General features: G+C 40.7%; 1 protein-coding gene across 5 annotated transcripts in view; it reads right to left on the bottom strand.

The window, feature by feature from the left end:
* LOC140738775 (voltage-dependent calcium channel subunit alpha-2/delta-1-like) overlaps window positions 1-2,988 on the bottom strand; it is a 715,977-nt gene extending 712,989 nt beyond the window's left edge. For 4 of the 5 annotated variants that reach the window (XM_073066574.1, XM_073066575.1, XM_073066576.1 and 1 more), the window contains exon 1: window positions 2,351-2,988. In XM_073066574.1, the coding sequence (XP_072922675.1) occupies window positions 2,351-2,448 (98 nt within the window). In that variant the 5' untranslated portion in view covers window positions 2,449-2,988. The remainder of the gene's footprint in view (window positions 1-2,350) is intronic. The other variant, XM_073066577.1, reaches the window with a different exon arrangement.
* Between the last annotated feature and the right edge of the window lie 13,043 nt (window positions 2,989-16,031).

Raw genomic sequence — 16,031 nt, 5'->3', positions numbered from 1 at the left:
CATTCCCACAAGCACTGAAATTCCAGCGTCTGTGAGTACAAGGCTAGCTACAACCTCGCACCACCAAAGTACAAAGGTTAATGGAGACATGATCTTTCAAGTAACAAGCCAAAGACTGGGGAAATCTGACCACAGCATATGGCCAGCAGCTATCATTGAAGTTAACCCCCAATACTTAATTTTTAAAAAATACAGTTGTATGTAAAGAAACTAGTCCTTTTCCCACACATCTTCAGTCTGAAATAATTGCCATAAAATTACTCTGACCCAAGTTCCACTGAGGCTCCTACCAAACTGGAAGCTGCCTGTCCTCAGATCCCAGGCCCATCTGTCTCAGAGCCATTAGGGACCTTGCATCTCTAAATCCAAGCTATGTGCCAGCACTAGGACTGCATGCCAAATCCAGTACCAGTTGGCCAGACAGGCACCACAATTTGCTCTGTTCAGGTTCTTCAACCGATCTCCCTGCTGCCACTGAGATTCTTTCGGCCTCGTTCCTACAGGGTCAAAACCTGCATGGTATTTACCCTGCGGCTTTCCTACAAAATACAGAACTAATGGTCAAGAGAAGATGCCGGCAAATTAGAGCCGCGTAACTACTTTCTAGGCACAACCTCGAGGCTGAGACCTGGAGTGCTGCTCTCACACACCTCCTAGTGGCTTATTGTGACCCTCTGGGAACGGGATCACCACCCATCTCCATGGACCAATCACGGAGATGAAGAGCAATGGACTCATTTCTTTAAAATCAGGATACTGGGCGGGGGGAAGGGGAAGCTGGAATTAAATTTTCACATGCCGGATCGAATGGTACAACATAATGAAGATAAACACCAGGAAGGCAAATGTGTACTTTTATTTCAACCCTAGAAATAGATCCAAGCACCAGAATTTACTCCAACTCCCTGTGTGTCATAAGCAGAACCCTGGCAAGTTTGTCATAATGTTTCTCCAATGTAAAATACATTCTGTTCCAGACAAACCCATATCAAGCTAACTGGCACCAAGCTATCATTCCAATCCAGGGGTTTTGCCTCTACAGATTCACTTTGCCAGCAGTATATAAAAAAGCTGCTTTAATAAATGCTACCTATCTGGAGCACACAAACAGGCCCAAATTTCTTAGAGAGCACAACAATGTACTGCAGGGTAGGGTATGTTCTTAACCAAAGCATTTGGTTAAGGACCTAAAACACTTGCTATATTTTGTTACCAATCAGATGATTTTACTAGCAACTGCACGTGCTTGCAAAACAACCTCCCTCACAGCCCTACGGCAAAGGGATTGCTCTATTTAAAGGACCCTGCTGGGTCTTCCATTGAAATGAAAATAATGTCACATTCCGGATTGGAACTTGCCTGCTGTTTTATTTCAAAACTAACATGGGCCTGCCATACAATACCATCCAAGCACAAGTGTGCTCTACCTGACAGCAAGCTAATCCCTCAACACTTCTTCCCCTGTTTCTTCCTTCAGTGAGGCTAACTGTGTTGCCTTAATGATTAAAACTTATTTTTAAGAGAGGAAGAGGTAATACTGGTCACTGTCTCATCTTTACCAAATATTAAAGACCATTCCCTCTTGTCCCTATAATCCTGGCTACTTACACATTTATGGACCTCTGGACATATGGGGTCTGCTGGATTCTTTGTGAGAAAGTAACTTTCTATGTAGGGACAAGGAAGAGGAGGGAGTGAGTGAACGTTCTTCTCACTGCGCTCACATGAAGTGATGTAACGATGCACTTCAGCATAGTGGGCTAATTGTACCTTTTGTTTACCAACAAAAGAAACTGTGCCAAACACTGATCCACACAGAATGCCAAGAGTCCATCAATGAGAGCAGCCGGCGTCAGCCCCAACGACACCAGCTACGGCAAGCCTTACTCCCATCGATCTACCGTTCTCAACTTTTGCAACAAGTTTCTTTCAACATGAATTTTATTTTTAAATTCTGAAGTACAAAGCCAACCCTCCATGAAACATGGCAGCTCCTTCCAAATCACACAGCATTTTAAATTAAATATTAATTTCGTAGCGGCTTTAAACTTTTGAGTGGCTGGCGTTAACTGGTCAATGAAGGGTATGGACACTCTCTATATTTTGTGCGTACACACAGGTCAACCAAATGAAGGGCGTTTCTCTAAACGTATTGACTATCTCCAGGTCACTGATCTGGTGACCAGATTGCAAATGCATCCCAAGACTTCCTTCCCTCCTCGTTTTTCTTAAATCACAGTGAGTTCCCGTAAAGATCATTGCAACAACCGTTAAGGCAAGCGCCGGAGACAGCGGGCATCACACAGAGTTACAAGGACAGGCAGCGTACCGCTTTTTTTTTGTTACTTACTCGTTCGCTGGAGGAAAGCTTTCTTGCGATGTACAAGATAGCATCAGGCACAACTGTATAACTGCTATTAGACCGACCGAGCTCCTGCAAGCAGCCATCTTCCACCGTGAATGTATCTCACAAAGTGCGGGGGAAGATAAATAAATGCCCCCTTCCCCAAAATGGCAAAATCTTTCCAAGTTAATTTCAGGCAGACGAGAGCTGGGAGAGAGGGGAAGAAGGTTCCAGCAAGAGCGAAAAATAATGACAATCTCAAACTATAACATTAGCAACAGATCTGAAGCGCCGCCATCAGCCCCGGTTCCATCTCCAAAACAGCTTAGTTTTGTTTTTGTTTTTTTTTCTCTCTCTCTCTTGGGTCGAGATTTGTTGTGGGATTGTGTAGGGCGCCGGTGATCTCCAGTGTCCTGAGCTCCCGGTACGCTGCTGCAAGCTCCCTGTGACACCAGGTTCATCGATCCCCCCCTCTATCCCCTCGGTCCCGCACTAGTTTCCATACAAGGAATACCAGGAATACACACAAACACACACACACACATATATACACACACGCGCGCTCGCCGCTCCGTCTCCTGTCGGGGAGCCAGCGGCTGATCGCTGTCACAGATTCATCGCACCAAACGCTGGTTTATATCGGCGCTGTTAAAGCGAGGTGCTGCGTCCTGAAGTGACGCTTCGCAAACACATTAGGCGGCTTCATCATTGCGCCTCTTCCTCCACGGCGTCCCCCCCCTTTGACAATCACACTTCCTTAAAATTTTAAATCATGATCGATGCCAAGTACACACCAGCCACATACTGCACAGTTCAGCTCAGGGGACCCCGTTATAATATATCGTAACGGGGAATAATATCCATATGCCATCTGGCAGCGGTTCGCTTTTTGATACGCGCATCTCCCAATCTGAGGTGTGCAAGCGCGAAATAAAATCCCTTTTCCAAAGGCTAACTTTCACCAATGTAGGGTGTACAATATTGAGGGTGAATAATATTGTTGCTTTAATTATTGAATCATGTGACTGCTTTCTGGGCTGCAACAACGCGTGCAATAAAAGTTCCAGAGGTAGCTTGTGAGGAGCTTTGGAATAAACAGCCTACACCGCATAAGGTTTGCACAGTCTGTTACCTCCAACCTCAAGTGACTTGGGTTCAGTCCTGTCCTCCCGTGCTCTTTGTATGGAGTTTGCATGTTGTCCCTGTGTAAGCTGCTTCTCTGGTTGATGGGTTAACTGGACAATGTCAATTGGCCCTTAATGTAGAGGCTTGGTAGAGCTTGGGGGGAGTTGAAGGGGGCATGGGAAGAACAACATGGAATTGTTGGAAATGGGTAGTTGACTGTAGGCATCAGATAATCCAAAGGGCTTGTTTCCACAGAAATGCATGTTTCTATGCTAGGACTTCATTTGTGTGGCCAACTTCTTTGCCAAGGTTTGTGCGCACATTCATATATGGGTCAGAAGTAAAGTCACTACACCAACTGATGAGCCTATCCTAGCTAATTTACAAAACAGGCTCGATCTATCAGCATGGAAGATGACGCCTGTGGAAATGGCCTCTGAAAATGCCAAGGAATTTCACCTGCCCTAGAAGTTACTGTAAACACAGACACCAGACTGATGGGTGGGAAATCTGATGATGATCTGGGGGTTATGTGTGTGTCAGGGGTGAAAAAGTAGGGGTGGTGGGGTAAGCTGGCTAACTTTACAGCGGGGGAAGGCACAGAGTGATGGGGAAACTCAGCAGGTCGGACAACATTAATGAGGGAAGTTGATGTTTGAATATTCACTTCAAGGTCCTTCATCACGACTGCCAATTACAATCCGGAATCTCGACCCGAAAGGTCAACTGCCCACTTCCCTCCACAGGTGCTGCCTGGCCTGCTGAGTTCCTCCAACACTTTTGTTCCAGATAACAGCATCTGCAGGCTCCTGTGCTGTGGGATTATTCAGCACAAATACAGTAGTAAGTGCAATCACAGAAATCAAGAGCATCTCATCTCTGCACGCAGGGTGAAAATAGAGAAGAGCGGGTCAAAATGGTGGTTGTCGAGCAACGTCCCAATAGAAAGGAAATAACTGCTGCCATAAATCACAGAAAAAAGGTTTATGTAACATCAAGGGGAATGGCCAAGACAAGGATTGTATTTTGAATGGCATATATACTGTTGTGACACAAAGTCACCTGAGAGACACTGAAACTAGTGGGATATAGAAGTGTTTATTTAGCAAAAATGAGCAACAGGCATCATAATTTGAGACACTCTTGGAAGAAGGGGCCTCCTTGGCCCAATATTACATGACATTTTACATGCTAAAGATCAATTTGTAACAGCAGAACAATTCTATAGTTACAACGTATCTACAGTGCTTCCTTTAAATTACATATAGTTTCCAAACATCTGCTTCTTCACACCCACACTCCAGACACCCAAAATGAATGTTACTCCCCACTGTCTCTAGGTTGCATTCATGCACATCTAAGTGGAGTGTTTCTTTGTTTGTGTTCGACCCCAGCCTACAGCTCCAGGAAGCCCGTTGTTCTGAGGTGTGGTTTAAATTCAATCTGCAGTCCACTTCCAAATCTGAAGAACGGCTACTGTTGTAATTAAAATTTGCAATATACCCTAACTTCAGTATATGCCTTAACATGCATCACTAACATAAAACACAGCAATTTTCAAAATTAAAATTAAATTTAATAAGCAAGTCAAAGTCACAGCAGCAGTCTCTGTTATCGTAGGAAGGCTTATATAATGCAGGAAGGTGCAGTTAATTAGAAGTACATTGAGGTTGAGAATATATTTTGACAAGACCCTGAGAACTGAGTACAATGTTACACATTTATTCTGGGAAAAAAAGTACCTTCATAGAGGAGCAAGTGAATTAATTAGGTCTTTGAACAAATGAAAAAAGGCTGCAGCCAGTTAGAGAAAATTGAAATTAACTTGCTATTAAACCAAAAAAATGGTGCTGAGCTCGAGTCATTTTTTGGTGTGATCCAAAAAAAATACACTTAGATTTCCCCACAGTTAAAACAGAAGAAAGAGAAACATGACGGTGGAGTAAAGGCAGTCAAAGGATATACAATTGGCGCAAGAAAAGCCTAAGCAGTGAGTCCTTTATGATACCAAATGTGTTCATGTAATATGATGCTTCTAACTGGAGAGTTGGATAGTGGTTCGTTATTCCATGGATACTGGCCATCAGAAACCTATAAATTACAACACACTGCTCAAAAGCAAAAGAAAATTGCATGGATAAAGAAGGAGGTGTTGCAGACTTTGAGTTCAGAATTCTAATAATTCTTGTTGGGAAGAGCATTGGTTCTAGTTCCTGACCTTAAGACCTCAATGACCATTCTGGGTCTGGCACAGTCTGCCTGCTCTGTAACATCCATACCAAGGCTGACCTCGGAGAGATGATTCTCCTGCAACAGATTCCAGAGCCTAGAAGTTAGGAAGGAACAGGTAACGGATTTCTATAACGTTCTTCCCTGCTATGAAGTGGTTTGAAAACATTAAGATTAATGCTTGGACGGAGATTAATTGGTTGTTAATTTTTGTCTGCTAATTTCATCGACAGTAGCCTTCCACAATTAAAGTTCTTAAAGGGAAGATTTTATATCTTGAATATATTAAAAGTGAAGTCTGAGTATAATAAATCAATATCAAATGAACAGAAAAGTAATTAACCATCCTCAACTCAAGTCAGACCAGAGTTAAACTTCTTGTTTCAATGAATTAGTTAATCTCCTTAAGTGTGGAGAATATTCCCAAATTTAACCCTCAATATTAACGAGTGCGTTAAAAAACAACAGTGCTCATTCACAACCGCACTACCACCTAGTTTTCCCCTACGTAAACTTCTGTGGCATCAAAAATGCCTCAACAATTAAAATGATCTTGTGTTAAATATGACACATGTTCCAGCAAAGAATATTGCCTGAAAAGAAGGTAGAATGAAGGACACCACAATTATATTGCAAGTTTTTCAAACTTTTGCCATGAAAACGGATATGGCTGTTCTCCTTCAGTGTAAGGGTGAGTTACTCTCCAGATTTGTTCTGGACTGGCAGGAGGTCATTTTAGTTTGTATCTATAATATTATTCTACACAAACCTCATCACTATTATTAAGATATATTTTAGTAAGTAATTTGGTTTCTTTCAAACTTGTCAGTATTAATTTGTTTAAGCAGAAACCTAGCTCTCTACCCAACATTGTGAAGAGTCTATACCGAACAAAAAGCCAGCTCAAATCTTTCATTCAATAAAATTTGGGTATCATTGTTTAAGATAAACATGTTTAAGATACCAAGAGATATTTTTAAAATTATAAAATAATTAATTTTAATCAGATTAGTAAGGCAGTATGGAAAATAGGTCCTTTGCCCATCAAGTGCACACAACCCAACAACCAACCATCTATTTTCACTAGAGTCATAGAACACTACAGCACAGAAACAGACCCTTCAGCCCATCTAGTCTGGGCTAAACTATTAATTGCTTAGTCCCATCTACCTGCACCTAGAACATAGCCTTCTATACCCTTTCCATCTATGTACTGTACCTATCCAAATTTCTCTTAAATGTTGAAATTGAACCCACATGCACTACTTCCACTAATATCTCATTCCAGGGTCTCACCACCCTCTGAGTGAAGAAGTTCCCCCTCGTGTTCTCCTTAAACATTTCACCTTTCACCCTTAACCCATGACCTCTAGTCCTAGTCTCACCCAACTTCAGAGGAATAAGCCTGCTTGTATTTACTCCTCATAATTTTGTATACCTCTATCAAATCTCCCCTCATTCTTCTACGCTCTAGGGAATAAACTCTTAACCTATTCAACCTTTCCCTATAATTCTGGTTCTCAAGTCCTAGCAACATCCTTGTAGATTTTCTCTGTACTCATTCAATCTTGTTGACATCTTTCTTATAGGTAAATGACCCAAATTGCACACAATAATCCAAATTAGGGCTCATCGACAACCTATACAACTTCAACATCTCATGCCAACTCGTGCACTCAATATTTTGATTTATGAAGGCCAATGTGCCAAAAGCTTTCTTTATGATCCTGCCTAGCTGTGACACCACTTTCAAGGAATTATAGATCTTTATTCCCAGATCTCTCTGTTCTACCATTCTCCTCAGAGCCCTACTGCTCACTGTGTAACTCCTACCCTGGTATGTCCTCTAAAAATGCAACTCCTCACACTTGTCTATTTTAAATTCCATCTGCTGTTTTTTAGCCCTTTTTTCAAGCTGGTCCAGATTTCACTGCAATTTTGATAACCTTCCTCGCTGTCCACTACACACCCAGTCTTGGTGCCAACCTCAAATTTGCTGATCCAGTTTACTACGTTATCATCCAGATCATTGATATAGAGGACCCAGCACCAATCCCTGCAGCACACCATCTCATGGGCCTCCAGTCAGAGAGACAACAATCTATAAACCACTCTCTAGCTTCTCCGTCAAAGCCAATGGCTAATCTAATTTACTACCTTATCTTGAAAGCCAAGCAACTGAACTTTCTTGACCAAATTCCCAAGTGGCACCTTATTAAGGGCCTTGCTAAAGTTCTTGTAGACAACATCCACTGCCTCACCTTCATCAACATTCCTGGTAACTATCTCGAAAAGCTCTATAAGGAATGGCCAGCTCCAACTTTTGAGACTATGACCCTTAATGCAAGGCTCCCCAGCCAGGGGAAATGACAACTCTGTATCTATCCAACAAACCCTTTTAAGAATTCTGTATGCTTCAATGGAATTACCTCAGAATTCTAAACAAGAGAGTAACTCTTAATCATCCATATGACAAACTCACCATCCCAAGTATCGTTTTGCTCAATCGTTGCTGCATCCCCTTAATCATAAATATCTTCCCTTAGGCAGTGAACTAGACCTGTATTCAGTATCCAGATACAGTCACAATGGGGCTCAATACAATAAGAGTAAGATAATTCTGGCATTGCACACAAAATGCTGGAGGAACTCAGCATACCAGGCAGCATATGTGGAAAAGCATATAGTTGATGTTTCAGGCCAAGACCCTTCATCGGGACTCAAGACAAGACGAATCTACTTTAGTTCTCATATCCTTATGCAATAAAGACCTATTCTTTGTTTCATTTCCTAATTAATTGCTGAATTTACATGTTAACCTTCTGTAATTCATGCATTGCCAGATTGGAAAACCGCAGCATTTTCACTATCTCATTATTTAAAAATACATAAACTACATTGCCTTTCTATTTTTTTCTATTGAAATGAATAACCTCCATTTTTCCACATTATGTTTTATCTGTTAGGTATTAGCCCATTTACTTAGCCCATCAATATCCACCTAAATCTTCCTTGCGCCTTCTTCATTCCCCATATTGCCACTTTATAGCAACCTTGAAGATATCACACTTGGACCTCAATCAAAATCATTGATATAGGTTGAGAGCATTTGATGGTCCAGCACTATTTTCTGAAGTGACATTTTCCAAAACTAAATATATCCCAGTTATTCCTACTCTCCATTTTCTGTATATTACATAATTCTAAATTACTGAATGATTTAACCCCTCATTCTGTTGCATAGTCTCTTACATGGCATGTTATTGAAAGTTTCTGGATACAACATCAACTGGCCCATGCCTGTCTATTCTGCTAGAAATAACCTCCAAAAATTTTAACAGACCTGTCAGACATGATTTTTCTTTCATGAGTCTATGTTGTCTGCGTCAAGTCCTACAATTATTTTCAGGTGCTTGGTTACACCTTGTTTAATAATACATTTCATTTTTTTTTCTACTTATGTTGGACTAACTAGTCTATAGTTCCCTGCTTTTTTTCTCCTCCCATCTCAAGTAATGGGGTTATATATCTAACCTTATATATGGGAACCATTCCAGAATTTATGGAATTTTGGAACATGATGCACAGAACATTCAAGATTTCCACAGCCACCTCCTTCCAAACCCAAGGATACAGGTCATCATGTCCTGAATATTTGTCAGCTTTATGTCTTATTAATTTTGTTGAAACTTGATTTTTACAAATAAAAATTTCCTTGAGTTCCTCATCTACCTTAGACTTTTAGACCTCCACTAATTCTTATGTCTTCTACCACGAGGACAGGCAGAAATTCATTACGTATTTCTGGTTTAGGGGACTTTTTTTAAAAGTTAAATCACTTTGATGTGATAAACAAAGACAGATTCCAACTTCAGTAACCTGAAACTCATACTTTTAATTCATTTCCCAAAGAATATATATATTTTAATCGATACTTTCCACTATATAAAGTCTCCCAAACCATCTCTACATATATATAGATATAATTGCTATATTTTGCTGACAAGATTTTAACGTGAAAATTTAATCAAAATATTCTTGGTCTTAATATTAGGAATTACTCAACTGTTAACATTTTTTCAGCATTTAAAAAATTGGAGCAATTGCAAATGCAACCTACAATCAAATTCAGAAAATTCATCAAGTTCACTACAGCTCTAATAGCATTATAACATTTTCATGATATTTTATATGCATCATAAGTGATTTTCATGGCCATATAAAACTAGTTGACTACTTTCACATTGTTATTATTCATGTAACCCTAAGGTCAGAGATCTAATTAGATCAATTGCATTAACTGTTCTTTCATTAATGGTTCAGACCCATAATTCACAAGTCTCACAGGGAATGACTTTCCTGTGAGTTAAGGAACTACAATTTTGCAATGTGAATTGTAAGCAATAACTCAGTTTTGTGACTTGCTGCTTTTAATACTTTTTTTTCAGAAGTGCATTAAATAATTTAAGATCAGTAATAATGCCAAAATATGAAATTTTGCAGCAATAGATAAATTTGAAATATATATGTGCTTGTTCTCATCTAACTTTGTGTCAATGTAAGTTGGAGTTTGAAGCAAACTTTTATCATATTATTGGGGTTTAGTTGAGTTAATTCACCAGGAATCATAATTGTTTAAGGAGTAGCTCTCCTTCTTGTGAAGAAAGAAAGAGATATGAGCTCTTCAGTTTCCCTTAGAGTTTCAAAGCATAATGTTACAAATCACTATGGCTTCATGGGCAGTCAGCGCGCCTTAGCAACAGCATTTATACATGGTGCATACATTGTCATCTCAGTATCCTGTACAGTTTCATTAACACCCCTTGAAAATTAGGCATTATCTCTCATCCTAACATCTTGACACTTTATAAACACAGTGGATCCTGCAGATGCTGGAAATCAAGAGCAAGACAAAAGGTTCTTGGCCTGAAACATCAACTGCTTGGTCTCTTCCATAGATGCTGCCTGACCTGCTGAGTTCCTCCAAAATTTTGTGTGTTATTCTTTACTACTGCTAAATAATAGAAAACATAGACTTAGAAAACCTGCAGCACAATACAGGCCCTTCGGCCCACAATGCTGTGCCGAACATGTACTTACTTCAGAAATTACCTAGGGTTACCTATAGCTCTCTATTTTACTAAACACCATGTAACTATCCAGGAGCCTCTTAAAAGAGCCTGTCATATCTGCCTCTATCAACGTTGCCAGCAACCCATTCCACACACTCACCACTCTCTGCATAAAAAATTTACCCCTGACATCTCCTCTGTGCCTACTTCCAAGCATCTTAAACCTGTGCCCTCTCATGTTAGCCATTTCAGCCCTGGGGAAAAGTCTCTGACTATCCACATGATCAATGCCTCTCATCATCTTGTACACCTCTATCAGGACACCTCTCACCCTCCGTCACTCCAAGGAGAAAAGGCCGAGTTCACTCAACCTATTCTCATAAAGCATGCTCCCCAGTCCAGGCAACATCCTTGTAAATCTCCTCTGCATCCTTTCTATAGTTTCCACATCCTTTCCATAGTGAGGTGACCAGAACTGAGCACAGTACTCCAAGTGGGGTCTGACTAGGGTCCTATATAGCTGAAACGTTACCTCGCTAAATTTCACAGTTGATGAAGGCCAGTGCACCATATGCCTTCTTAACCACAGAGTCAACCTGTGTAGCAGCTTTGAATGTCCTATGGATTCGGACCCCAAGATCCCTCTGATCCTCCACACTGCCAAGAGTCTTAACATTAATACTATATTCTGCCATCATATTTGACCTACCAAAATGAACTACCTCACACTTATCTGGTTTGAACTCCATCTGCCACTTCTCAGCCCAGTTTTGCATTCTATCAATGTCCCACTGTAACCTCTGACAGCCCTCCACACTATCCACAACACCCCCAACCTTTGTGTCATCAGCAAATTTACTAACCCATCCATCCACTTTCTCATCCAGGTCATTTATAAAAATCATGAAGAGCAGGGATCTCAGAACAGATCCCTAAGGCACACCACTGGACACCAACACACTGTAGGGACAGAATCTAAAAGTTATGGTGGAAAGCTTCAGTGGAGTATGACCCATTTGACAGCCACTCTTTGCCTTCTGTGGGCAAGCCAATTCTGAATCCACAAAGCAAGATCCCCTTGGATCCCATGCCTCCTTACTTTCTCAATAAGCTTTGCATGGGGTACCTTATCAACTTGCTAAAATCCATATACACTACATGTATGGCTCTACCTTCATCAATGCGTTTAGTCGTATCCTCAAAAAATTCAATCAGACTCGTGAGGCATGACCTGCCTTTGACAAAGCCATGCTGACTATTCCTAATCATATTATGCCTCTTCAAATGTTCATAAATCCTGCCTCTCAGGATCTTTTCCATCAACTTACCAACCACTGAACTAAGACTCACTGGTCTATCATTTCCTGGGCTATCTCTACTCCCTTTTTTGAATAAGGGAACAAAATCTGCAACCTTTCCCGTCCCCATTGATGATGCAAAAACATCGCCAGAGGATCAGCAATCTCCTCCCTCACCTCCCACAGTAGCCTGGGGTACCTCTTGTCCGGTCCCAGAGACTTATACAACCTGATGCTTTCCAAACTCTCTAGCACATCCTCTTTCTTAATGTCTATATGCTCAAGCTTTTCGATCCGCTGTAAGCCATCCCTACAATCGCCAAGATCCTTTTCTGTACAGAATACTGAAGCAAAGTATTCATTAAGTACCTCTGCTATCTCCTCCGGTTCCATACACACTTTTCCACTCTCACACTTGATTGGTCCTAATCTCTCATGTCTTATCCTCTTGTTCTTCACATACTTGAAGAATGCCTTGGGGGTTTTCCTTAATCCTGCTCACCAAGGCCTTCTCATGGCCCCTTCTGGCTCTCCTAATTTCATTCTTAAGCTCCTTCCTGCTAGCTTTATAATCTTCTAGATCTCTATTATTACCTAGTTTTTTGAACCTTTCGTAAGCTTTTCTTTTCTTCTTGACTAGATTTTCAACAGCCTTTGTACACCACGGTTCCTGTACCCTACCATACTTGCCCTGTCTCATTGGAGCATACTAATGCAGAGCTCTACACAAATATCCCCTGAACATTTGCCACATTTCTGCCTTACATTTCCCTGAGAACACCTGTTCCCAATTTATGCTTCCAAGTTCCTTCCTGATAGCTTCATATTTACCCTTACTCCAATTAAATGCTTTCCTAACTTGTCTGTTCCTATCCCTCGCCAATGCTATGGTAAAGGAGATAGAATTGTGATCATTATCTCCAAAATGCTTTCCCACTGAGAGATCTGACACCTGGCCAGGTTCATTTCCCAATACCAGATCAGGTACAGCCTCTTCTCTTGTAGGCTTATCTACATATTGTGTCAAGAAACCTTCCTGAACACACCTAACAAACCCCACCCCATCTAATCCCCTTGCTCTAGGGAGTTGCCAATCAATATTTGGGAAATTAAAATCTCCCACCATAACAACCCTGTTATTATTACACCTTTCCAGAATCTGTCTCCCTATCTGCTCCTTGATGTCCCTGTTACTATTGGGTGGTCTATAAAAAACGCCCAGTAGAGTTATTGACCCCTTCCTGTTACTAACTTCCACCCTCAGAGACTCTGTAGACAATCACTCCATGACTTCCTCCTTTTCTGTGGCCGTGACACTATCTCTGATCAGCAGTGCTATGCCCCCAATTCTTTTGCCTCCTTCCCTGTCCTTTCTGAAACATCTAAAGCCTGGCAATTGAAGTAACCATTCCTGTCCCTGAGCCATCCGAGTCTCTGTAATGGCCACAGCATCATAGCTACAAGTACTGATCCACGCTCTAAGCTCATCCATTTTGTTCATGATGCTAATGGACTATCGGTGTTAGCAAGCTTTCCACCATAACTTCTAGATTCTCTTCTTACATTGTGTCCTAGAGGCATGAGCCATTAAGTTTAGATTCTTGCTGCATATTTCCCTTTCTGAATCTCTGAATCTCATTACTCTGTGAATTTCCATATTTATTATCATTTGTCAGTCAACTGTCCACCTCCCAGCGTATCTGACCTTTAAGTATGTACTTGACCTTTATTGTTTGAAATTCTACTCCAGTCCTAACTTACTGTCATCTGCAAATCTGGTTAATATGTTTGACTCCCACAACCAGTGAATCATTCACATCATGCATTAAAAAAAGGTGTTCTCACTGGTCTTTGTGATACCTGCAGGGGAACCAGCATCTTGGTGACTCAGTTCCAATCAAGGGCAGTATTCTTGTTTTAAAAAGTTTAACCAATTTTCACTCAGTTCAGAAGCCTCTTATTCCATGACTTCTTATATTCTGAACTCCTCTGGCAAAGTTCTTACATGAATCTAATTGAATAAAATTGTCTTCTGAGGCCTTCCTTTTTATAAATGCTTGATAATTCCTTTAACAAAACGACTGATTCAGTCACTGCTCCACAATGCACAATAAATAGGAAGATACTGAGGAATCGTAAAGGAGAAATTGAAGAGTGAGTCATTCTTGTGAGCTCTTTATGGCCATTACAATGTGTCACTGGCAGATGGCTGAGCAGGTCAATATACATTAAGCAAACAAGCAATAAAAGGGAACAAAAGCTGGTGCAAATACACGGCAGGTGGCTGGTGAAGGGCAAAGTCAACTTCCAAACTGTAGGATGTCATCAAAAAGCTCAAAAGGTACCAACAAAATGTTGCAGACATAAGTGAATATTAGGATTGTTGCACACCCACAAACACTTTTGCTTATAGAATCATCCTTTCTGATGCAGATCCTTCATCATTTCTGTGTAGACCACACCCAGAAACTAGCATTTTGTTTCTTTTCATATATACTAATCCAGCATTTCCTGCTCTTTTCCAGTTTTGATTATTCCTCCTTTTTTTCTGTCTGAATAAGATCGCCTTCTCCAGAACATCAAATGGTGAATGGTGACAGGAAACCTTGGAATTAAATAAATAAACTATTCATTTTCTAAATCATACAGTAAGTGAATGGATGGAGAGGGGATGGGTAGCTGGACAGGAGAAACTCTAAAATTTGGAGGCTGATCATGTTTTAACAGGAATAAACTGTGTTGATAGGCAATTTGTGAGAAAGGTTTTCTTCACCATCAGAATATTAAACATTGGGATGATAAAGAATACCCAGCAGAGAGGTGAATTTGCCTCTTATAGCCCTCTCCCCATGGATTTTACCTTCATATTGAGTGCCGCATCTCACTGTGTGAACAATGCCCACATTCTCACATGATATAGCGAAGTTCACAGTTCAAAATAAATTCATTATCAAAGTGCTTACCGTACATGAATCAGAGTCAGGTTTAATATGATTGGCATGTGTCTTGAAATTTGTTGTTTTGGGGCAGCAGGACTTTGCAATATATAATAATAAAAGCTATACATTACAATAGATAGATAGATAGATAGATACTTTATTCATCCCCATGGGGAAATTCAACAAATAAGAGATACAAATAAAAATTGAAATTAAATAGGTAGTGCAAAAAGAGAGCAAAAAGAGAGGTAGTGTTCATGGGTTCATTGTCCATTCAGAAATCTGATGGCGGAGGGGAAGCAGCTGTTCCTGAAACGTTGAGTGTGTGTCTTCAGATTCCTGTACTTCCTCCCCAATGGTAGCAGAAGAGGGCAAGTCCTGAGTGATGAGGGCCCTTAATGATGGATGCCACCTTCTTTTGAAGTGTCCTCGATACTGGGGAGGCTGGTGCCCATGATAGAGCTGGCTGACTTTACAACTTTGTGCAGCATTTTTTCTGATCCTATGTAGTGACCCCTCCCCCTGCTTTCCAGACGCTGATGCAACCAGTGAGAATGGTCTCCACAAATTTATAGATGGTGTTTGAGCTGAGCCAAGCCACACAGCCGTGGGTGTAGAGAGAGTAGAACAGTTGGCTAAGTGCACATCCTTGAGGTGTGCCAGTGTTACCATATCCTGAGATTCATTTTCTTGAGGGTATTCATAGTAGATACCCCCAATCAGTAGAATCAATGAAAAGCTACACACGAAGATAGACAAACAACCTATGTGCAAAAGAAGACAAACTGTGTAAATTCTAAATATATTTGACAACCTCCCAGAAACTTAGCTGAGCAAACAGCCCATTCAAAATATATTTGCCAACTTCCCAGAAACTCTCCGAGCATCTAGCCCATTTAAAGAATTTTGACAAGTAAGAGGATGCTGATTTTTAATTTTATCCAAAGGTAAAATACTGCAGAGGTTGGAAAGCGGAAGTAAATTAGAAATATTCTGCAGGCCAGACAGAAGAGTGAAAATTAGA

The sequence above is a fragment of the Hemitrygon akajei genome, chromosome 14 (genome assembly GCF_048418815.1).
Source record: "Hemitrygon akajei chromosome 14, sHemAka1.3, whole genome shotgun sequence".
NCBI classification, from domain to species: Eukaryota; Metazoa; Chordata; class Chondrichthyes; order Myliobatiformes; family Dasyatidae; genus Hemitrygon; species Hemitrygon akajei.
This window is presented reverse-complemented; position numbering and strand designations above follow the sequence as displayed.